This window comes from Phalangium opilio, unplaced genomic scaffold, assembly GCF_054372755.1.
Source record: "Phalangium opilio isolate 3A_F unplaced genomic scaffold, DU_Popi_V2 ptg000390l_1, whole genome shotgun sequence".
Taxonomy (NCBI): domain Eukaryota; kingdom Metazoa; phylum Arthropoda; class Arachnida; order Opiliones; family Phalangiidae; genus Phalangium; species Phalangium opilio.
Genome location: NW_028324234.1, coordinates 4,056,375 through 4,078,505, shown reverse-complemented (window position 1 = coordinate 4,078,505; position 22,131 = coordinate 4,056,375). Strand labels below are relative to the sequence as shown.

At 40.4% G+C, this 22,131-nt stretch overlaps 1 protein-coding gene across 1 annotated transcript; it reads right to left on the bottom strand.

Annotated features, from left to right (window-relative positions):
* Nucleotides 1–3,451: 3,451 nt before the first annotated feature.
* On the bottom strand, nt 3,452–17,074 carry LOC149596269 (uncharacterized). The gene is made up of 5 exons (XM_089861423.1): nt 16,826–17,074; nt 15,538–16,761; nt 6,441–6,540; nt 6,045–6,104; nt 3,452–3,604 (listed from the first exon to the last, which is right to left on the bottom strand). Exons 2-5 carry the CDS (start codon nt 16,677–16,679, stop codon nt 3,452–3,454), a joined length of 1,455 nt encoding a protein of 484 aa, XP_089717549.1. The 5' UTR covers nt 16,680–16,761; nt 16,826–17,074.
* Nucleotides 17,075–22,131: the final 5,057 nt, after the last annotated feature.

Sequence of the window (22,131 nt, the reverse complement as noted above, 5' to 3'; positions counted from 1 at the left end):
ATGTGTTCTGAAATAGAACACCTTCGTGCAATATTTTGGGAAATAGCAGTGTTTGTGTTGAGTTTTGGGCATTTCATAACAATACAGTTGTATTTGTTGGTCTCAAAAACTACCTGTTTCTGTGATCATTTAATCAGTAATGTGACTTAATAACGGATATGTTTATGATTTTTTTAAAGTACACTTAAATATTGTACTATTCTTCAGGCTGTATCAGTTTGCAATTCTCATACCAGGATAGAAAAATAATTCGAGAAAGGTTATTTTATTTCAGATGTAGGTATTGTAAACTAATTTTTTGAAAAAGGCATATTATAATTCGAGAATGGTTATTTTATTTTGAAAGTAGATAATTTTAAACAATAATGTTTTGGAAAAGGCATATTATTATTTGGGAAGGCAATGAAGATAAACAACAGTATTTTAGAAAAGGCGCAACATTGTTACAGTATTTCCAAAATATTACTAACCTAAGTCTAACCAAACGAAACAAAACCTAACCTGACCTGTTGTAATACTATTTAGTTGAAATAATCAACTTTAACCTTACCAAATTATCCATATATAAAGAACTGATGTAGCGGTACGCCACGTTTACGAAAACCGCTGTATCGGTATGCCGCGTTTACGAAAACCGCTGTATAGGTAATTGCACTAACGCGTAACTGCCATTTCGGGAAACCGCTATTTAGGGAAGTGCTGTTATGAGGACCGCTTTTATGAAATCCCTTCATACGGGAACTACTCATGTGAGGGCTTCCCCCGAGGGGTCGGACGTTTTGAAAAAAGTGTACGGGATTTCGAAATCCAATTTGATTTCGTTGGATTTCATTTGATTTCGTCGGATTTCATTTGATTTCATCGGATTTCGTCGGATTTTGTTTGATTTCAGAATTCGATAAAATCCAATGGATTTCGTTGAATTGTGAGATTTTTCCTGTGATTCCGTCAGATTCTGCTATTTTCCCCGTGATTTCGGCGGATTTTGCGATATTTCCCTTGATTTAGTTGGATTTGAGGTTTTTCGCGTGATTTCCTCGGATTTTGAGATTTTCCCCGTGATTTCTTTGGATTTTGGATTTCGTAAATTTTGTAATGGATTTCACGATTTCTTTGTAGATTTCGTGATTTCTTTCTTGATTTTGTGATTTTTTTTCTGATTTTATGATTTCTTTACTGATTTTGTGATTTCGTTGCTGATTTCGGATTTTTTATTTGATTTCGAAATCAGCATTGATTTCGGATTTTTTATTTGATTTCGAAATCAGCATTGATTTCGGATTTTTTTATTTGATTTCGAAATCAGCATTGATTTCGGATTTCTTAAGTTGGATTACACGGGTAGCGTACGTGATTTCATGAATTACCGACCCCTCGGCATCCCCATATTAATTACCTCTATCATTCAACAGTCCCATTCGAAAGGGAAATTCAAAATAGATTTTACCGTTTTAAAATCAGGGAGTATGAATATGAAATCGTTGAAAATAGCACCTTTTGTGTTTAGTATAAAAAATGTACTTTCAGTATATCAAAACAGGTTTGCTTTATTATTGAATTAAAATGAGACTAAGAAACAGCCGCTTGTAATGCACATTTCATACCAAAAAATATGTTCAAATTATTCCTATATGTTGCATTACGGTTTTAAAATCTTAAAAATAAAAACACGTTATAATTTGGTAAAATAAACAAAGTAAAAAGTATTTCTATAGACTTAGTTATTTTCAACAGATATAACACTTAATTATTTTCAACAGATATAAAACTAAAAAAATAACTCGTGGCTGCGACAATAAAAAAATCTGTGGCCCGTAGTTTGAGCTTATGGAGACAAGGTGGTGGCTGGTTAACTGGATTTTTGAACTTTACAATTCATATTGATTGTAATAAACAATGAGCACTCATTCTGTCCTAGCGGGTCCCAGGAAAACTGACCGACTTGTACTCCCTCTCAACCTGGCGGTTTAAATTATAAATTGTCCACCAGTCCCTTCCACGAATAAACGCAATATTTGTAAACAGAATGGAATCGGTTGATCTTTACTTTTAAATACTTAATATATAAGTAGAAATCCTCGCGCTCTCATTTGCGTTTTCCAGCTCGATAAAATGAACTTTAAATGACTAGATCTCTTTAATTGTGCTTTTTCAATCAATTTGTTTCGACGAAAAATAGCTATGGTTTTATACGATTAAATATAATTATATGTTAATTTCATTACTTACTTAGACAGTCGGCTTACGAGTGCATTAAAAAAGACATTGAGATGACCAACAACTATACTATCAGAATCGTACAAAAGGGCTTCGTCCGTAATGGTTGAATCACCTTCGGCTATGCAGTAACCAAAAACCTGTTGAAAATGAATTTAATTTTTCCTTTGAAGCAATATTCAAGGTGCTGTAAACTACGGCAAATCTTACGTCGGATATACACAATCTGACGAAAAAGTCTAGTTTTGATGATGTCTCTGCCATTTCCTATCAATTTATAGAAAAAAGAGTAGAATGGTAGTTTGTGAATAGCCTCCGACGATAATCCTATAGTCGAACGACATATCGCGTGCTAAAATTATTATAACAATAAACCCACTGAGGATACAAACGATTCAGTAACAGACATTTTGGTTCTGCCACAATCGATTACATGTTCTTTTGGGTGCAGAAAGTTTTCTGGTTCTTGAGGGCTTTTAATTGATTTGCAAAATCAGTGAAAATCCAAATTTTTAGGATATGTTTCTTAGCATTTACGAGATTGGACATTAGTTTAAAGGATTTACGACCAAAACTGACCTCATATATTTAGATTACACAGGGTACGTGATTTAAAGATGTAAGCGTTCCTTATAACAGTAGATTCTTTGGAAAATTTCGAGTCGAAATTTCCTGAGCCGTTTTGGTCTAAACAAACCGTTTTAGAGTTAGAAGCAGTTAAAATCCGGACTCATTTGGCCCTACTCTCTTGAGATGAGACGTAATATCTCGGTTAATAAGCCATATCAGGTTTAATACTATTGCTACTTTTAAAAAGAAAACGGATTGTAAAACGATTTTAGTACAACGGAATTAAGGTTTTCTGAAGAAAATCACGATATGTGACACTGCGTCTCTACCCTTTCCAAACAATTAAGCTTTGGTTTTTACGTGTCGTGTGAAGAGAGTTTTAAACTAGAGGTAAGGAAACAATTTAATTGAGATCTCATCTGTGATTGACAAATTAAGTTCTTCCAAATTTTCACTTTTGCCCCAAGCCATTTCTAACAGTCAGCTAAAGCTTTACACACTCTTCAGAAGAAGCATGAATAGCACTTCATGTTGTAGTTGAGATACTATTTTTTGAGGATGAAATTCGGAGGCCGAACGTGCATGTTTTATTTTCGAAATAATTTTTAAAATTTTTTTCAGTGTGAGTGGAAAATGAAATTGATAATAAGGTCTTTAATTCAAATTAAATAAGTTGATCTAAATGCGCTTCATTAGCGTTGATGTACGGCTGATTAGCTCGACGTTTAAAAGACTCTCGAATACTGATTGGCATTTCCGCATTGGCTTGAATGTGTGACCCGAAAAATTGAATGTGCTCCTTAACGGGATAGTTTATCTGAGAAGAGCAAACTAACATTAGTTTTCCATAAATTAAGAACCCTTTGAAACATGGGAGTCAGTAAAAATCGGGAGAAAAATTTATTAATTAAGATAAACGTGAATAAAAATACAAATTTCTAATACCGCTTTCAAAATCGGCCACCATTTTCTACCCATTACCTACGTAGGTAAAAGTCAGACTATAATTGGCTGCTAGCAGTTGGGATGAAAACTGCATTTTTAGTAGTAAGAAATGGTAGGAACTGGAAGGGACCGAGCTAATATTAGCAGTACCAGACTACCAGTACGCGAAGGCACAGGCTTAGCATCCATAATTATATAGCTTGACTCCTTGACTAAAGCCGACTAAGAAGCAAAATATACCTTGCCTACTGCTAGTATAATCCCAAATTATCTTTATCATGACCGAAAAAGATTTAAGAGTCAGCATTTAAAGCCAAATAGAAAAAAAATATAAGCCTAATCACCGTCACTGGAAATAATACTGTCTCGATAGTGTTCAAAGAATGAATTCCCCCAACAGTAGGAAAAGCGCTACGGAAGGATGACTTTGTGGAAAAGAGAGACGAGTCAAAGTCAAACGACCGTGCTAACGTTTCTCGGTGGTTCTACTCTATTTCACCAGGTGGCCTGATGATTGCAAAAGTGATAATTTGGTTTAACTTCTTAATTTGGCAATCACCGATGATATCTCATTTACAACGTTTTTTTTTAAATGTAGTTTAAAAGCCTCTTCATACGACGCGTTAAAACCAAAGCTTGTTTGAAAAATGTAGAGAGACGCGAAGTCAAATATCGCGATTTTCTTCAGAAAATATGAGTTCCCTTAAATTAAAATCGGTTGGCAATCCGTTTTCTTTTCAAAAGTAAGAACAGTATTAAACAAGATATGTCTTATTAAACCAAGATGTTACGCCTCGTCTGAAGAGAGTATTGGAGCTCAAATTGACCCGGAGTTTAAGATCTAGTAACTCTGAAACAGTTTGGTTAAGACCAAAACGGAATTGGGATATTTTGACTCCAAATTTTGCATAAAATCTACTGTTATAAGGAACACATACATCTCTGCATCACCCTGTATAGCCTTTAAGTCGATTTAATTTCTTCTTGGGAAGGGGAAGTATGATTTCAATATGGGGCAATTTAAAACTTCTTTTATAACCATATCTGTAATCGATACCAAATTTTGCACAAACGGATTTAATAAAATAATTTATTTAGTTAAAAATCTAATTTTGTAAAATTGTGACTATTTCGCATGAAATAAGGAGAAATTATGTAACGTTTGCTCGTCTGTACGGAGCTTAAGTTTTTGTAATTACACAAAAATAGCACTTGATGCCTTTCCGGTAAGCATGGAAGGAGAAACCACCAGGAAAAAGGTGGTCACTTTTTTAGGGAGGGGGTTCAAGATTAAGAACATGTTTTAGATTCTCTGAGCAATGGGTAGTTTTATATTGCTGTCAATGTTTTTACTGCAATAAACGATATGATTATTCAACCTACGATTGATTTGAGGGCACGCGAATTTTCGAATTAACTTGAAATATATACAGGGTGTTTCTGATAAGTCTGCCATAAATCAAGGGGCGTGTTCTTTGGGTCAAACTGAGTGGAAAGTGTCAAAGAACATGGGGTGTACAAGAATTTGCAACGAAGATATGGCCCCCAAAACATTGGCCCCTAAAACAAGATAATATTCGAAAATGTAGACTAAAACAAATTCAGCCTTATCAACTTGTTTAGAAATATGAGACAATTTCAATAGTTTCCCTCTAACATCGTTATTGAACTTTCACCTGGCAGAAGTGTATTAAATGAGTAGAAGTATGCCTACTCTAGTAAAGTAAATTCAAAGTATCATGGTACCTTTCGGTTGGTATTACTTTTATTCTTAACAAGTTAACATGGACGTTACAGGTATTGTTCAAAATGTCCACCAACGGCGTTAAGACAAACATGAACATGGCGTATACCAATGCAGAATATGCAGACATGCATCTCATGTATGGACTGGCGCAGGGCAATTCAGTGGAAGCACAGCGGCGATACCAGGAACAATTTCCGCAACGACGCATACCAAATCGTCGTACGTTCGAGGCTGTTGACAGGCGCTTGAGGGACATCGGACAAGTACAACCCAACAACGTTCGAGAGCGAGACATTCCAGAAGACATGGAGGAAATCGAGGAAGACGTCCTTGCCATGTTCGATGAGGACCCCTCGACAAGTACCAGACAAGTTCAACGTTCCTTATAAGCCCACAGGGGCGCCCCAAAATATTTTTCTTTATTCTATTGAGAGTTGCCAATGCATAGCTGTTGTATTATAGTGTATATATTGTAAATAAGTTTATAAGAAGTGCTCGCGAGAGTCAAAGAGGTCAAAGACCAAAAATATCCAAAAGGCGTGGGTCGCCAAGGTAACACCGGTACCCAAGTGCTGACGTCAATCTGACGTGGTCTAAAATACCACAAAAGCGTCACCATGATTGGCTGACCCGTGAAGGAGGTCATTCACGCGAACTTCAATAAAAACTCGGGTCCATGAATAGAAGAGATTCATTCAGAATTAAAATTTGTTTGTCCGACCCTCTCCGGAGGTTATGCAAGACCGTCACCGACCGAGCCACGAGACGCGAACCAGCTACGCTATGCCGCGACTAAGTTTCGCCGGACTCGACTGTTCTAATACCGGACGCAGGACATCGCGCGCCCGAGTCAAAAATTTAAGCGCGAATTACTGAAAAGTAAGCGACGAGGGCTACCGCTGGTAAAGAACTATTCATCTCGCCGCCACATGGATTAATTAATAAACGCGAGCTGATGAACCTTCCGCGACACGGACGCTAACGAAAACGCGACTCTACCACCACGTTCCGCTTGTCCACCCGTTTCGGACAAATCTCCTAGATGCCGCGAGCCGTCGACCCTGACGAAAAACAGTAACGTTATCTCACGCTTTAGCGTTAATTTAATTTCATACCTATTTTATTATTCGTTCCATTATTTCATTTGTTTGTTTAATTTGTTAGAACTAGTTTTTACTTAAGTAAGGTCATGACCATAGTTTTAAATAGCAGAAAGTAATAATTATTAAAACTATAAAATGTTAAACATTAGTTAACATTGGTAACTCGAAATCTCGCCTCTTTATTATTATCTCCTTAAAACCCCTAGACAAACTGACCAATTATATTTAATTTAATTTAATGATCTACCCCGTTAGATAAACCGAGGGTAGCTGAACCCGACGGATCTTTGTAGCCTATTCGATTCTTGGTTTAGAAGTATGCTAGCCCTACTTGCTTATTCCTCCACCCAAAGTAAAATCGCTACAATGCCACCTATTTTGCTCCATAAACTATCTCTGTTACACCTGTATTCTAGTCATGCCACCTATTTTGCTCCTTAAACTTTCTCAAAGTTTATTCTTGAAACACTGTCCATCATCCAATACCGCGGCTCGTCCAACTTTTAATAGCGATTCAACAGATAACGCCGTCTGCCGTAAAATATCCGTCAAAAGAATTATCCCCAAATATCCACCCACTGTATTAGCAACTAGGAAATTGTAAAAAAAATCATTAAACATATCCAAATCTCTAAATATTTAGACGTTTTCAAACCGCCACCAACAACCCTCCATTTCTGAGACTGAGTCTAATTCATAAGTTCTCATTTCTCATATGTCAGTGTGGAACTAAAAATTCTCGGGTTGGAACACCTTGTTTTTCTGATCGTAATATTTAATATGGAGCTAAGTTGATATAGATAAAATTAATAATTGTTAGGCTTATTTGCTATTGTTTTGAACGTCACGTTTTTTGTCATAACTTTTGATTTTCGGAACCGATTTACAATTTGAAAACAGTTTCGGCTTCTACGTGACAAGACGCGTGCCACGATAGCATTGTTGATCCATTTGAAGCATTATTTCGTAACGTCATTATCGGGGGGCTTTACTATTTCCGCTATGGCTAACGCCCTATTAGCGCCACAGTGTCATTTGTAATTTTAAAATAATTTTGAGAAGTAAACCAATTTAGAAAGTCCTATTTTGTTACTCTAGCTCAAATAGGAACAAATTGGCAGCCAAATGAAAATGTCCAGAAACTTTTGTCCGGGACTGTACATAGGAAAAATGTTCATTGACTTTAATAAACGTTTTTCAGGGGTGAGTTAAATCTGTTTCCCACTGGCTGCTAGTAATTTGTCACCCAGAACTAGTATTTAGGGAGACCAATTAATGAAACTTCAATCCTGTGTCTGATAAAGCTGCTCCGTTTAAATGCCAATAGAAATCATTACTGACATACCTTTGTGGGAATACAATACCTACTTTCCAGTTTATTGCTTGCAATGCATATTATTTTAGTTTTAAAAAAGAGAGACAAGAATTTCACCGACTTTCTCCTCGAGATGACACTATACATATGACAGCGCTATAAATTTGACACAGTCGGTCGTGTTTTATAAAACAAAACTACTATGAACAACAACCATAAAATGTACAACCACGATAATGATTCTGGTCGTTAATGGAGCGTACATTAGAAAATTACCGAATGCACACGATGATGTCTACCATTATCCGCTGAAATAACGATTAGCGTTTGATTACCGTTCTCAGCTAACAAAAATACAATTCACTCTTCTGTTTATCTTCAATTTTTTCACGATAATATTAGGTACACTAAGGTAAGCTGCGTTCAGTTTTCAGCCGTTATTGTTAACTGTTTGCTATCGGAACTTACGGTTTAAAAATTAACGATCTACTCGTTCCTCACGAAGGCTTATCCTATTTTAATGAGCGTTATGATGCACTAGTTTGTTTAAAGGAAAATTCCAGAATACGATTTTGTCCTATTTTCAAATGAAAATATAAAACCATGAACATTTCAAATTGGAATCAAGCTTTAATACACACTTTAAGAGAAGATTTGTTTATTCTTTAGAAAAAAGTAGAATAAATTCTAACTTCAAGTTTTGTTGATATTTGATTAGAAACATTGTTTTTTGAAATTATATTTTTGGTAAGTTTGACTCTTTGAGAACATCCTAAAGAATATCACATTTTTCAGATGTCACTTGCTACCTACAACTACGGGAGCGCACGCATCAAGCTCTATGAATCAAACGACCGGTGTTTTTCCAGCAGGTGCAAACGAAAACTGACTTCACGAAATCATAATCCGGCGAGCCTGTGTTATAATAATAATCAATCTTTATTTCGTGCCCATAACACGCAGTGGCCTATATTTCAATGGGTAACGATTTCAATGCATATAGAGATGGTGGCTAGCCCCTATAATAATCTATGCTTTGTCTCTGAAGGGATATCCACACTATGCCTGTGACTTGTTTACAGGTGGGTCCCTTTACAATGCGTAGAGGGGTGCTGGCTAGCCCCTATGCCAGAGCTAACCTACATCGTCCTATACTAACTATTACTGTTAACCTCTGCAAGTTTTGATGGAAAGGAGAAACCGGGTTAGCCCGCGGAGGAAAACTCCTTTTAACAAGAGGGGAGAGAACTTGCAAACTCGACGCAGAAGGATTTTTTCCCAGGTTTTCACTCGGTGCCACAGTCCGGGATCGAACCTGGGATCCTCTTGCTGCGAGGCGAAAGCGCTAACCGCTACGCCACTCCACCTGCAAACCGATAGCGCCCTATACTATTACCATTAGCCTCGGCAAGTTTTGATGGAATGGAGAAACCGGGTAACACCGCGGAGGAAAACTCCTTTAACAAGTGGGGAGAGAGCTTGCAAACTCTACGCAGAAGGCTTTGTAGTTTGTACCCAGGTTTTTCACCCGGTGCCACTGTCCGGGATCGAACCCAAGACCCTCTTGCGAGCGATAACAAGTTCACTTTATGATCCGCTTTCATATTATTTCGAATTACAAACTACATTTTAGCAAATTATTGGTTCACTTTTGACATTATATGGTTTTTAAAAAAAATAAGGAAGCAAAATTAGAATTATATTTTCAACGATATTTTAAGTGCACATGAAATATCGATGTGAATATTACTTTCTGTATCAAATCCTTATACCAGTAAAGTGTACCTTACTATGCTTTCATTTTTGGTTTTCCTTTTTAAATTTCCTGTATGTGTCATTTGTGTACGGTTTCATCTGTCACTCCTGTAGTTCAAAATTGTTACTAGACTCGTTTTCGGTTTTTCTAATGCATACAATGTTTAGTTGCAAACTAAAAACTGAGTTTCTCATTCTTTATCAACTCGTAACTTTGAAATTTTAAACTGCCCAAACACACTACCTCACTGTGCTTTATAGTTCGAAAGCATCATTATTTCGTTCTTTGTGTATAAACTTCTCTGGCAAACAACGGAAGTTGTGTTCATATAATGTACACAGTAGAGTTCAGGCCAGAGTGAACAAGTTGGGAAAACCAAAATTATACCTATCCGAGTCAGGATGATTACCTAAAATCTTCTTATAGGAGAGCGGAAGCTCTCTTAGATAAAATTTGATACTGCCTCTAATGTAGAAGGATGGTTTTTTGATTGGTCGTAACTTTTTTGTATATTATCTAGATATGGAATTATAGCTCTTTGTTGATATAAAATTGCAGAAGTTAAAACTAATCAATTATTAAATTATTATTTAGAGCATTAAAAAATTATTTAAGCCTAGAGAATCACAGCAAAGCAGACATATTTCATCCAATAAAGATATGTCTTGTACCCAAGGCAACAGCCAATGGGGAAAAAACAGGAAATGAAGAGTATAAATTTTGAAGAGATTTATCTTTTTAAAATATTACAATTACTGTGCTGTAGTTGTAAGCGCCACTCTTTCCCTAAATCCGGAATCACTCGATTACGTAATGTAAATTAACATATTTATTTCTTGATAACATTGCTCCGATAAATATAGTTATACAGAAACGTAAATACGGTTAAATCTTTATAAACTTCTTAATTCTGAATCCGGTCTTCCTGTAACTGCTACGGCAGCTCCTGCTCAACTGCCCTGATTCCTGGGTTAGATCTATCCTCTCTGGTCTCCGGGGTTTAGCCAATCCCCGCTCTCGAGCAGACGACTTGTTTAGGTTCTGCCGCTCGATACTGGAGCACAGTCTAATGGTGATTTCTTGTAACGGGCTCCCCGTTACATCCTCCCTCTCTGTGACGAACAAGCAGAGGCCCCGGGTGAAAGGGGAACCTTAAAATAACGCCGCTGCTATTATCTCTAAGATATAAAAACAGGAAAACAAAACCCGGTCCACGGAATCCAAGAGAAAGACACGTAAAACCACAGAAAATGAGTGAATAAAATATGTTGTTTAATATGGAAAGGAATTGGGGAGACGTTCCATGTCTTGATGGAGAATAGACCAAACAAGACGGCCAAAGGGCTCGTAATAGTAGCCATATCGTACGAGTGAATGGCCCCTCTATACCTTACCCTAATGAGTGAATAGCGCTATCTTTTTCCCTACTCTAAACAGTGATTAAATTATAACCGTATAAATTTACTTATGCTGTAATTCTAATATTCCGGCGAATCGAAGAACAGATAGTTTTTAGTGATAATCCCCTCGATGAGTTTACAACATAGACTTATGCCGATGCACACTTATCGCATCTTATAAATTTCTAACAAGGACTTATGCCCAGAAACTTTTTAAAGAGAAAGTTTAGTTATAGTGATTACGCATTTTAGTGATTATCCCCTCGAATTACCTTTAGCAATGCTAAAATGATCAAACGCATAACGCTCATTTAACACTATTTTAGCTCTATCTAAACCCACATTTGAATTAACCGCCAAAACGTTCCAGTCAAACATAACATAGATGACGATAGCTACCGAACGAGAACGAAACACATGAGGAGCGCGGTAGGAAACGGGGAAAATTGTTATCTATTTAATTAGCACATACATAAAAAGAAAATAAATATAAAAACCCCAAACATACAAATTCATAAGTATCCGACCCCACAGATAAAAATTCAAAAGTTTCCGACCCCACAGATTAAGAGGTACCCACCCCACATCACCCCGACATTTTAGAGATAAGAATAAATAATAAAAAACTCGGAGTTTCTATCAAGTATCTTGGTTCAGTTGGTAGAATGTACATACATAAAAAGAAAATAAATATAAAAACCCCAAACATACAAATTCATAAGTATCCGACCCCACAGATAAAAATTCAAAAGTTTCCGACCCCACAGATTAAGAGGTACCCCACCCCACATCACCCCGACATTTTAGAGATAAGAATCAATAATAAAAAACTCGCAGTTTCTATCAAGTCCCTATGGTTCAGTTGGTAGAATGTCTGCCTATTGCGTCAGCGACCCGGGTTCGATTCCCGGGTCTGACCTGAAAAAAATTTAATTAAAATTAAATCTCTAACCGAACCCAGTAAACCCTATGGGTGGGTTGTGGTAATATAAAGTTCCTTTTAAGCTAAAATCTGACGATAACGAAGCGACAACCCCGGCCACTACTACTACTACTACTACGACGACGACTCGGGTCAAACTAAGAGCCTATCGTATACTACGATATGGCTAAAAACAAAAAAAAAAACACTAATTAAAGCATAGAAGACTATAAAATTCTAAATTGAAACGGAGAAAACCAAAAGATTTTTTTTGAAGAATATTAAACTTTTAATTGAAAGGGAGAAAACCAAAATTAGGTTGTTTTGTTTTCTTGTTTAAGTAAACTATAAATTCGCTCCGGAGCCCATTTTATTCCCCAATTCGGAAGATTTATCTTTTCTGACTGTAACATGCATACAAAATATCTGAAAGGTACCTTTAGTGAGCTATACAAACAACCTGATTTGTTACGGGAATTTCTGTCTCATCTCTGCCTTCCAGCTGTAATGTAGCTATTTCATGACTCTAGAGTAGCTGTATTTTGTATTTATATTTGCTGTACTGAGTTTGCCAGCAGCAGGTATTTTTTCCTGCAAAACTTCTAAAATGCTCTCCAGTGCTCTCTGGAATGCATCTAAATTTTGTCTAACGTTGACGCTTTTTCATGTTTATTCCAGAATATTCCAGTATATTTGCAATATTTTGCAGATTCTGAATAATCTACTTTTAAGTCGAAATGCAGCCATAAATGTTTGTACGGGCTATCGCAGGTTAAATTAATTTTAATAAAATGTTTAGTTTACAATTGTGATGTACGTGTTAATATTTGCAACTAATGATCGGCTAGTATCAAAATCCAGTTAATCGTATTGAAAAATGTAAAGTGCTTAAAATAATGAATTATCACTCAAAAGTGCTTTTCTTGTGCCTTGATATTTATAGTTAGTTTTATATCTTAATTCGTATAAAATGCTTAAAACAATTATCTATCCTCGTTAATATTTCGATTAAGGTTAACACCATCCAATATATCTATTTTAACATTTATTTAATTTTAAACTACAATTCTAAAATACGAATCGAAAACATTAAGTTAAAAAGTTCAATTAATTTTAATAATATGTTTATGATTAAAGTATCGATGGTCTTGTGAATATTTACAATTGTTGATCGGCTAATATAATTGGATTAAACTTTAATAGTTTCCATTGAATTGTAACTGCGCTTTAAAATTAATATGACAAACAATGGTGATGCTATTGCTACTGTTGAAGGGGGTGGCGCGTCGCCGCGCCGAGCACCGATACCAAGGGTATATTGTGCGCCCCGAGCTTGTCAGACTACGAAGAGTCCTGTCGCCTCGATGAATCGGAGAATCCGATTGGCCGAGACAGTAGAGAACTGGTGAGGTTCCATAGTATGCATGTCGAAATGCTCGAACCTCATGGCCGCGAGGTAGTCGCAGCTACAGAGGATATGGGAGGAGGTTTCCTCTACCTCCCGGCAGAACCTACAGAGTGGGTCATCAACGATGCCCAATAAGTGCAGGTGTCTATTCAGCCGGCAGTGTCCAGTGAGGAGACTGGTGACCAGCCTAATTTTGTTTTTGGTGAGGGCAAGCAGTTCCTTTGCCCTAGTGATAGAAGGACCCGGGACAAACTCCTTGGCCTGTCTCTGTCCATCCATTTCAAGCCAGAGCTGCAGTTGAAGTGTAGACATCCGGCAGTGAATCCTATGGCGAATGATGCCATGGGGGATGGGAACCGCAGGCTCTGGTCCGAAGAACTTCGCCTCAGCCCCCCTTTTGGCATACATATCAGCCCTCTCATTGCCCAGGTATCCGCAGTGCCCTGGCACCCACAGCAATTGAACCTTGTTGCGGGCAGCCAAAGAACCCAGCAGATCCAGACAGCTGAGCACCAGTCTGGAATCGACAAGGCACTGATTCAGCACCTTGAGGGCGGCCTGACTATCCGAATAGATCTGAATCGTCCGTCCGCGATAGTTTTTCTTGTTGCAGAAATCCGCGCATAAACAAATGGTCATGATTTCCGCCTGGAAAACGCTGGCATAGTTGCCAAGGCTCTCGTAAAAACCAAACTTCTTGGTCAAGCAGTAGACCCCGGCACCAACTCCAGAGTCCGTCTTAGAGCCGTCCGTGAACCAGACGGACTCCCCCCAGTCCCGAGGACTGGGGGTGTCTCCCAATCAGCGCGACTGGGAAAGTGCACGCTGAAGGGCTTGTCGAAGTGGTATGATATAACAGACTTATCTGAGACCATCACGAGTGATGGCTCAGTACTGCTGTACTCAATGAAAAGCTTGGTGTGACTGAAGTCCCAATGCTTGGGCTTCCACCAGCCGAGGTTGTTGAACCTACAGGCTCCCATAATAGCTTCCTCCTCAATAAAAAGGTGAAGAGGAAGCATATTGAGAAGGATTTCCAGAGAAGCTGTGGGGGCTGTTCTCATGGACCCCGTGATACCGATGCACGCCAGCCTTTGAAGCTTGCGTAGTTCATCTTGGGCTGTTTTAAGGCGAACCCTGGGCCACCAGACAAGAGCTCCATAGGAGACCACTGGCCTGATGATCCTGGTATAAATCCAGTTTACAGCGCTAGGGCTTAAGCCCCAGGACTTGCTGACTGAACTTCTTAAACGCCAAAATAAAATTTTGGCCTTCTTGATACTCAGATCAAGGTGGGACTTCCAAGTAAGCTTGGCATCGAAAGTCACGCCAAGGTATTTGACCTCGGAGGACTTCTTTAAAACCTGTCCAAAGAAGGAAATATCGTTGAATAGGTCATTAGTCCTTTTCCGAGTAAACGGTATAAGGACAGTCTTGTTGGGATTGACGGTTAGGTTAACACCCCTACACCAATCCTCAACATCATGCAAGACAGATTTCATCAGTGCAGCGATAGTTGTAGGGAACCTCCCTGTAACAATCACTGCGATGTCATCCGCATAGCCAAAACAGTGACATCCCCTCTCCCCGAGTCGACCCAGCAGCTCATCCACCACCAGGCACCAAAGAAGAGGGGAAAGAACCCCTCCCTGAGGACAGCCACGGTCGGTGGAGATCTCCAAGGTTTCCCCGAGAAGAGACGCCGTCACCCTGCGATACATGAGCATGGATTTTATCCAACGACACAAAGTGTCGTCAATACCAAACCGCTCCGCAGCGCGAAGGATGACTTCACTAGAGACCCTATCAAAGGCACCCTCAATATCAAGGAAGATGGCCAAAGACATCTCCTTGAACTCGATGGCCTTGTCAAGGCAGTTCAAAATGCCATGAAGCGCCGTCTCTGTGGACTTGCCTTTCTGATAGGCAAACTGAAAAGTGGACAGGGGTGTGTGGGAAAGAACACCATCCCGCAGATACCTGTCCACCAATTTCTCTAAAGTCTTTAGGAAGAAAGAGGTAAGACAGATAGGTCTGAATGCCTTAGCCTCAAGATAGCTCGTCTTCCCAGGTTTGGGAATAAAGATAACCTTCGAGCGCTTCCAGACATCTGGAATATGCGCCAGAGCAATGCAGGCTCTAAATATCCTGCACAGATAAGGGCCAATGGCGTCTATGTCTTCCTGGAGGAGGGCGGGAAAGACGCCATCTGGGCCAGGGGACTTGTAGGGCTGAAACGAGTTTACAGCCCACTGAAGTCTAGAGTATGTAACTACCTTATTGGCGATGCCCCAGTCCGCCCTGTGCGCTCTCCGAAAGTGCACGGGGGGAGCGCCGGTGCCTGTGAGGTCAAAGGCCTTGGAGTCCGGGAAGTGTACCTTAAGCATATGCTTAAGGGTATCAGTCCCTGACTTGGTAAACTCACCATCCGCCACCTTGATGGTGCTGAGCTGGTGAGTGTTATCATGAGCCAGGATCTTCATGATTTTGGCAGTAGCGGGGGCATCAGAGATGCTACCGCAAAAGTCCCTCCAGGAGTTCCTCTTGGCCTCCCGGATGGCTTTATTATACTTATTGAGGGTCTGTCTATAAATAGTCCAGTCCCCAGTCCTCTTAGCCCTATTAAAGAGTTTCCGAGTGAGCTTGCGAAGCTTGCCAAGTTCCGTATTCCACCAAGGAACGAGCCTTGGCCGGCTGGCAAGCTTCGCTGGACAGTTGTGGTGGTAGGAATCGATAATGGCTTGTTGCATGAGATCAACTGCCGAATCAAATTCCAGCACCGAGGAAAGCTTTGGAGCATTACCTCTGAGAAGGAGGCGAAGTTCCTCCCTGTAGCCGGACCAGTCGGTCCGACGGGGGTTACGCAGTTCCGTCTTAACCGAAGTTGACTTGACCGCAACCGAGAAGCAGATGTGCCTATGGTCCGAAAGAGACGGTTCATTAGACACATGCCAGTTGGAAACCGACAGACTGATATTGTCTGTGGCCAGGGTGACATCAATGACCTCCTTTCTGTTAGAAGTAACGAAGGTTGGCTCATTGTGCCTGTTGAGAATATGCAGGTTCGTACCGACCAGATATTCAAGCAGTTCATCACCACGTCTGTTGCAGTCACTGCTGCCCCACGTGACATGGTGGGCATTGGCATCACAGCCCAAAATGAGCCTGTCCCCCTGCCTCTCACAGCGGTCGACAAGAGCGACAACCTCCTGTGGTGGAGGGGAACCCGTGGCATCATGGGGAAAGTAAGCGGACGCCATGGTAAGGCCAGTTGCCTCTCCAAAAGAGGAGGGCATTACCTTAATCACAGCAGTATCCCTAGTGAGGTAGTTCGGAAGCGGAAGGATATCAAGACCCTTCCTGGTCAGAACACACGCCCTGGGGTTGGGTGAGGTAAAGTCATAAGAGATATTACCTGCGTTCTTTAAACCAAGGATTTTACCATTATGAATCCAAGGTTCCTGAATGAGGGCCACATCCAGGCCCTCTAAGGCAAACCTCCGGCATAAAACTGCCGAGGCTGCTTTGCAGTGATGCAGGTTGATCTGGATCACCTTGATGCTCATATCGCAGGAAGAGAGGCGGCCCCGGCTACTGCTTGGCGGTAGCGCGGAGTCCCGATCCAAGACCGGTATCTCCCACGCCTCCACCAGCAGCACCCTCGGCCCCTAACTCCATCCTAGTGACAGGAGCGTGGGTCCCCTCGGTATCAGAGTCCTTCAAAAAGTCGGACTCTGTCCCGAGGTCTATGTCTGAGCTATCTGGAAGGGATGGCTCTAAATTAATGCCAGCAATATTTGCTGCCAGCTCCCCACTCACGCTGGCTGCAGTGTTGCCTTCTTCTTCCGAAGCCTCAAGGGCATTCTGGAGAGGGTCCTTAGGCGCATTCAGGACTTTAAAAGTCCCGACATCCACGCCAGTAAGACCCTCGAAGCCGGCCTCCTTGATGGCCTCCATGGAGGAGCCATCAATTAAGAAGATCCAGCCTCTGGTGCTCTTCTAATCTAACGACTTCAGGCACCGCCAACAGTCGGTCAGAAACCTACCGTTGTAGGCCTTCAATCGCCGGAGAAGAGCCGCCGGATCAGTGGTGCGACGGTCCTTGGTCCGGAAGGACACCTTGAACGGCTTCGGGAGTTCACTGGCCTTCATGACTGAAAGCCGTGTTCCCCCTATGGCACGCTCATTATGGTGTAGCACCTTCACGAGCCAATCGCCGGTCGCAGAATCCCCACAAGAATAGATCATGGCCCCAGCCATGATGTGGAAATTGAGAGGACGCGGCAGCGAGCTTCCCGAAGAAAGCTCAGCGTCCAGTGCGTCAAGTATAGCGGCCTGGATGGGAACAACGTCCTCCTCCGTGACTGCATTGGTCGGATAGCCATCTTTAACAATGGCCATCTTGACAATACTAGCGACGTCGCAGTAAGACTTGGTCTTCTTTGACGCCGCAGCTTGTAAGCTAGGCGAGGGATCAGGGTCCTCAGCCCTAGCTCTCTTTCCAGAAAAGATGGTAGCTTCTCTTGCACCAGGCGTAGAGTCCGTACCCAAGACGTTACTCCCAGCACCCGAAGGTACAGGAGTCCCATCTCGGCCCGTATCTCCTGCACCCAGTGCAGAGTTCTGGCCATCTTTTTGGGATTGTTTTCTTCGGCGGTTGGCCTTGCGCCTCCTATTAGCCTCACTCAACCTGGTAGAACCCGATTGAGGAGCAGGAGGTGACTTTTGGCCTTCCGCCGATTGCGGGTGGTTGCTGCCAGAGGCAGCATCACGCCCAGAAGCAGGTTGGGAGTTGCCTCCTTCCCTGAGAGAAGGCTGGGTACCGGTAGAACCGGCTCCATGCCCAGGTTTGTTTTTAGTTTTAGTTTTTAGAGAATCCATAGAGATCCACGAGTAATGAGGCAAGTAAAAGGTCACCACCCGGTAGTCCTCAACCCGGGTGGAAGGCTAATTACAACGGGGTTTCGCCTGGTGCCCCGAGGGGACCGTTCGAGATACCGTAGATTAACTTCCCCGGTACCACACAGCCCTCAGCACGGTACCAGCACACCTTGACTTGGGAAGGGCGCGTATCAACTCAGCCCACAAAACGCAGTGGTTGACCAGCTCTCACCACCGAGGAGGTGTGATACAACGCACTGTTGAGGACCCAAGCTGGTGGTCGCGCAAGCGAAAAGAAAGGCTGAGTAGCAAAGCAAGGGGGGAATTAAGCGCGCCATCCAGCTTGCGTCTTCAACTTCGAGAGCCAAACAATGGTGATACAATTACACAAAGTCTTTGAAATGATACACAAACCTTTGCAATGTATCTATTTTCCGTTTATGTTATATTTTCAGTAAATACAATAATTTTTAAATCACAAATATTTCACGTGAAAGCTCAATAAGACACAAAAACCTCTTTTCTGAAAACTCTTTGTGGAGTTTTCCAAATATTTCAATATAGTTTAAAAAGGTTTCGAATTTCTTCGAAATGGAATTTTACCATTTGTTGTATATCTAAGACAAGCCAATATCCAATAAGAAACATCTTCTCGCGTTACCGCGCATAACTTGCCAGTGACCTCATTTTTCACAAAATGTATGGATCAAACAATGGCTTCTATCATAAGTTTATGAGATATGTTCCATAAGTATGACCTAACACGTGATGCTAGAGACTTACTGAGAGGTAGTTCGAAAACGACACGAGAATTGACAACAATCGGTTTTGCCGTCCATCTTTCTATAAAGTCTATACTAAGCCTTTCACAGCGCCTCACGAGGCGTCGCTTTACGAGAATCTATGACGTTTCACTTCATGACAAGCTCTCAGTAACCATTGGCAAACGTATGAAACTCATATGAACTTATGCTTCTATATATAACAAGATGGTCGATATTAAAGCCATACTCCACTTCTTATTAGGCATTCTATTCTATCGAAAACAAACCGTAATTCAACCTATTTATATCTCAGGAAAAAATATCCTTCCTTCAAAATATTCACTTCTGTTATAATTGTAGTACAGCGACATGGATGATGGAACAAAGAATTCCGAGAGTGAAAAGCCCCTTTAATAGTGTTAAAATTAGTCCAGTAACTCTGACCCTTAAAGACACTGTTGAACAGCTCCTCGATGCGATAAATACCAAACGAGTGAACACTGAACAGCTCCTAGGTGGCCCTAAAAAACTCTTAAGGCGGTAGTCACTAGTCAAGTCAACTCTTAACTGGCTGAAAAGGGTCATTTCCCGTCTCTATTATCTAACGAACCACAAATGTTATTTGTTAGTGGTTTTGAAATTTTGAATAATATATAAATCAAAATCTTCTTTAGTTCATGATATATTATTGCTATTGATAGCATGGGAGATTAGTCAATATTTATTAAAAATAGATCGCCTTGCTTTCGGTGATCCTTTACCTATTACCTCAAGTTCTAATAATGTCAATTACACAAACTTTACTTCTGACGAAGCATAAAAGTCAGACGAATTTTATGATATTTGGGATTTTGAAGCTTAATTTTTAAATTACGATAAGAAATGTATATTCGAACAGTGTTTTAAGCGTAAGCTCGAAGATGTCGCTACAAGAAACCTCGAATATAAATATATCAGGTTGGGCATGAACTGGGATTCAGAATTTCATACCCAGTATTAATCCCTCAGCCTGATCAGTCTGAAGTTGGAAATATTTGGTGGTTTTCTGTTGTGCTTTCTGAGTGTGGTGATGGCTCCGGCCTGGCTGTGGGAAAGTTTGAATGGAAACTGTAGCTGTTCAACTCTTCAAACTCAATAATTTTGGAGACTGGTGATTTGGGTCGTTTGAAGGTTATCAGTGAAAGCGCGAAGATTTTATTTAGTGACCCGGGTGCATTATTCAAGCCCAACAGGGAAAAAACTCATGCTAAAGCTATTTTAACCCCCACATAAAACTGAGAACCGTGTTACGAAAATCAGTGTCTTCTTGTGTTTTTTGGTCGTATTAGAAAAAGGTTTACTACCGCCGGCATTTTCTATCCATTATCCACAAATTAGTGGATAACCTATTATTTATAAACAAAGTCGTGGATATAATACTTTTTATCACGTAAGTTCTGTGGATAGTTTTCGATTATGGATAAAGATATAATGACGTGGATAATGGATAGATAATGCCGAGCTCAAGGTAGATGTGTCCTGTAGATATCATACGATGTGGCTAAAAATCATCAGTGTTCAGACTTTGGATGAAAAAATACTTTCTATAAATACTTATTTTAAGAATCGTAATGCAATTTCACTGTTAAGTTTGAAGTGTATAATCGTAAAGTTAGTTTCTCAAGAAAACATTTAAGTTTTAAGAATTAAGATTTTCCAACACAGTGATTATATAAACAGATTTTTAAACCCCACATTGGGAACTGCTAGCATTGGTTAACGAACTGACTACATGACAAACTGATCATTCAGAAAGCTCGGGTTGATTTCTTCTTTTCCCTTCTTTTGATCATGCACGCTGACAAAATCTCCAATGCCACAACGACACAAGAGACGACTATACCCTTGACCCAAAATTCGAAAGGGAGAGAAACGGTGCTGAAGTTTAATGACTTGACTTTCGGTTCGGGTTTTTGGCAAGTAACGAGGTCCAACAGCGCCTTCGACTCTGGCGTCGTCCAGCGATGGAATTGGTGTTCCGTGTTAAAAAGCAAACTGAAAATTTGGCTATTTCAATTTCTAAAACTGAATAAAATTAGAATAATGGAAAGTATTAGTTCTAACACGGTACGCGACAATTTGGTCTCGCCGTTATGGTCTCGCCGATTTGGTCTCGCCGTTATGGTCTCGCCGTTATGGTCTCGCCGATTTGGTCTCGCCGTTATGGTCTCGCCGATTTGGTCTCGCCGTTTTGGTCTCGGGACAAATGGGTCTCGGGACAATTGGGTCTCGGGACAAATGGGTCTCGGGACAATTGGGTTTCGGGACAAATGGGTCTCGGGACAAATGGGTCTCGGGACAAATGGGTCTCGGGACAAATGGGTCTCGGGACATTTGGGTCTCGGGACAATTGGGTCTCGGGACAAATGGGTCTCGGGACAAATGGGTCTCGGGACCTAACCCAACCCAACATTGTTTGGGGGTAAGAAGATTATTTATATGAGTATTAAAAGCCCGCCTCTTACCACGAACAATTTATTAGCAATAATAGAAATATTTTGGAAAAGGTGTCAGATAATAAATAGGAGAATATTTTGGAAAAGGTGGCAGCTAATTAATTGGAGAATATTTTGGAAAAGGTGGCAGCTAACTATTAGAAGAATATTTTGGAAAAGGTGGGAGCTAATTAGTAGGAGAATGTTTTGGAAAGGGTGGTAGCTAGTTAGTAGGAGAATGTTTTTTGGAAAAGGTGGAAGCTAATTAATAGGCGAATATTTTGGAAAAGTTGGCAGCTAGTTAATAGCAGAATATTTTGGAAAAGGTGGCAGCTAATTAATAGGAGAATATTTAGGAAAAGGTGGCAGCTAGTTAATTGGAGAATATTTTGGAAAAGGTGGCAGCTAACTATTTGGAGAATATTTTGGAAAAGGTGGCAGCTAATTAGTAGGAGAATGTTTTGGAAAAGGTGGTAGCTAATTAGTAGGAGAATGTTTTGGAAAAGGTGGTAGCTAATTAGTAGGAGAATGTTTTGGAAAAGGTGGCAGCTAATTAATAGCAGAATATTTTGGAAAAGGTGGCAGGTAATTAATAGGTGAATATTTAGGAAAAGGTGGCAGCTAATTAA

Coding starts and splice junctions, on each gene's coding strand:
- LOC149596269 (XM_089861423.1), bottom strand. CDS start 16,679: ATGCCCTCCTCTTTTGGAGAGGCAACTGGCCTTACCATGGCGTCCGCT. Junction 6,105..6,440: donor TAGCGTCCGTGTCGCGGAAG/GTTCATCAGCTC, acceptor TTCACGGGTCAG/CCAATCATGGTGACGCTTTT. Junction 3,605..6,044: donor AGATTGACGTCAGCACTTGG/GTACCGGTGTTA, acceptor TGCTCTTCTCAG/ATAAACTATCCCGTTAAGGA.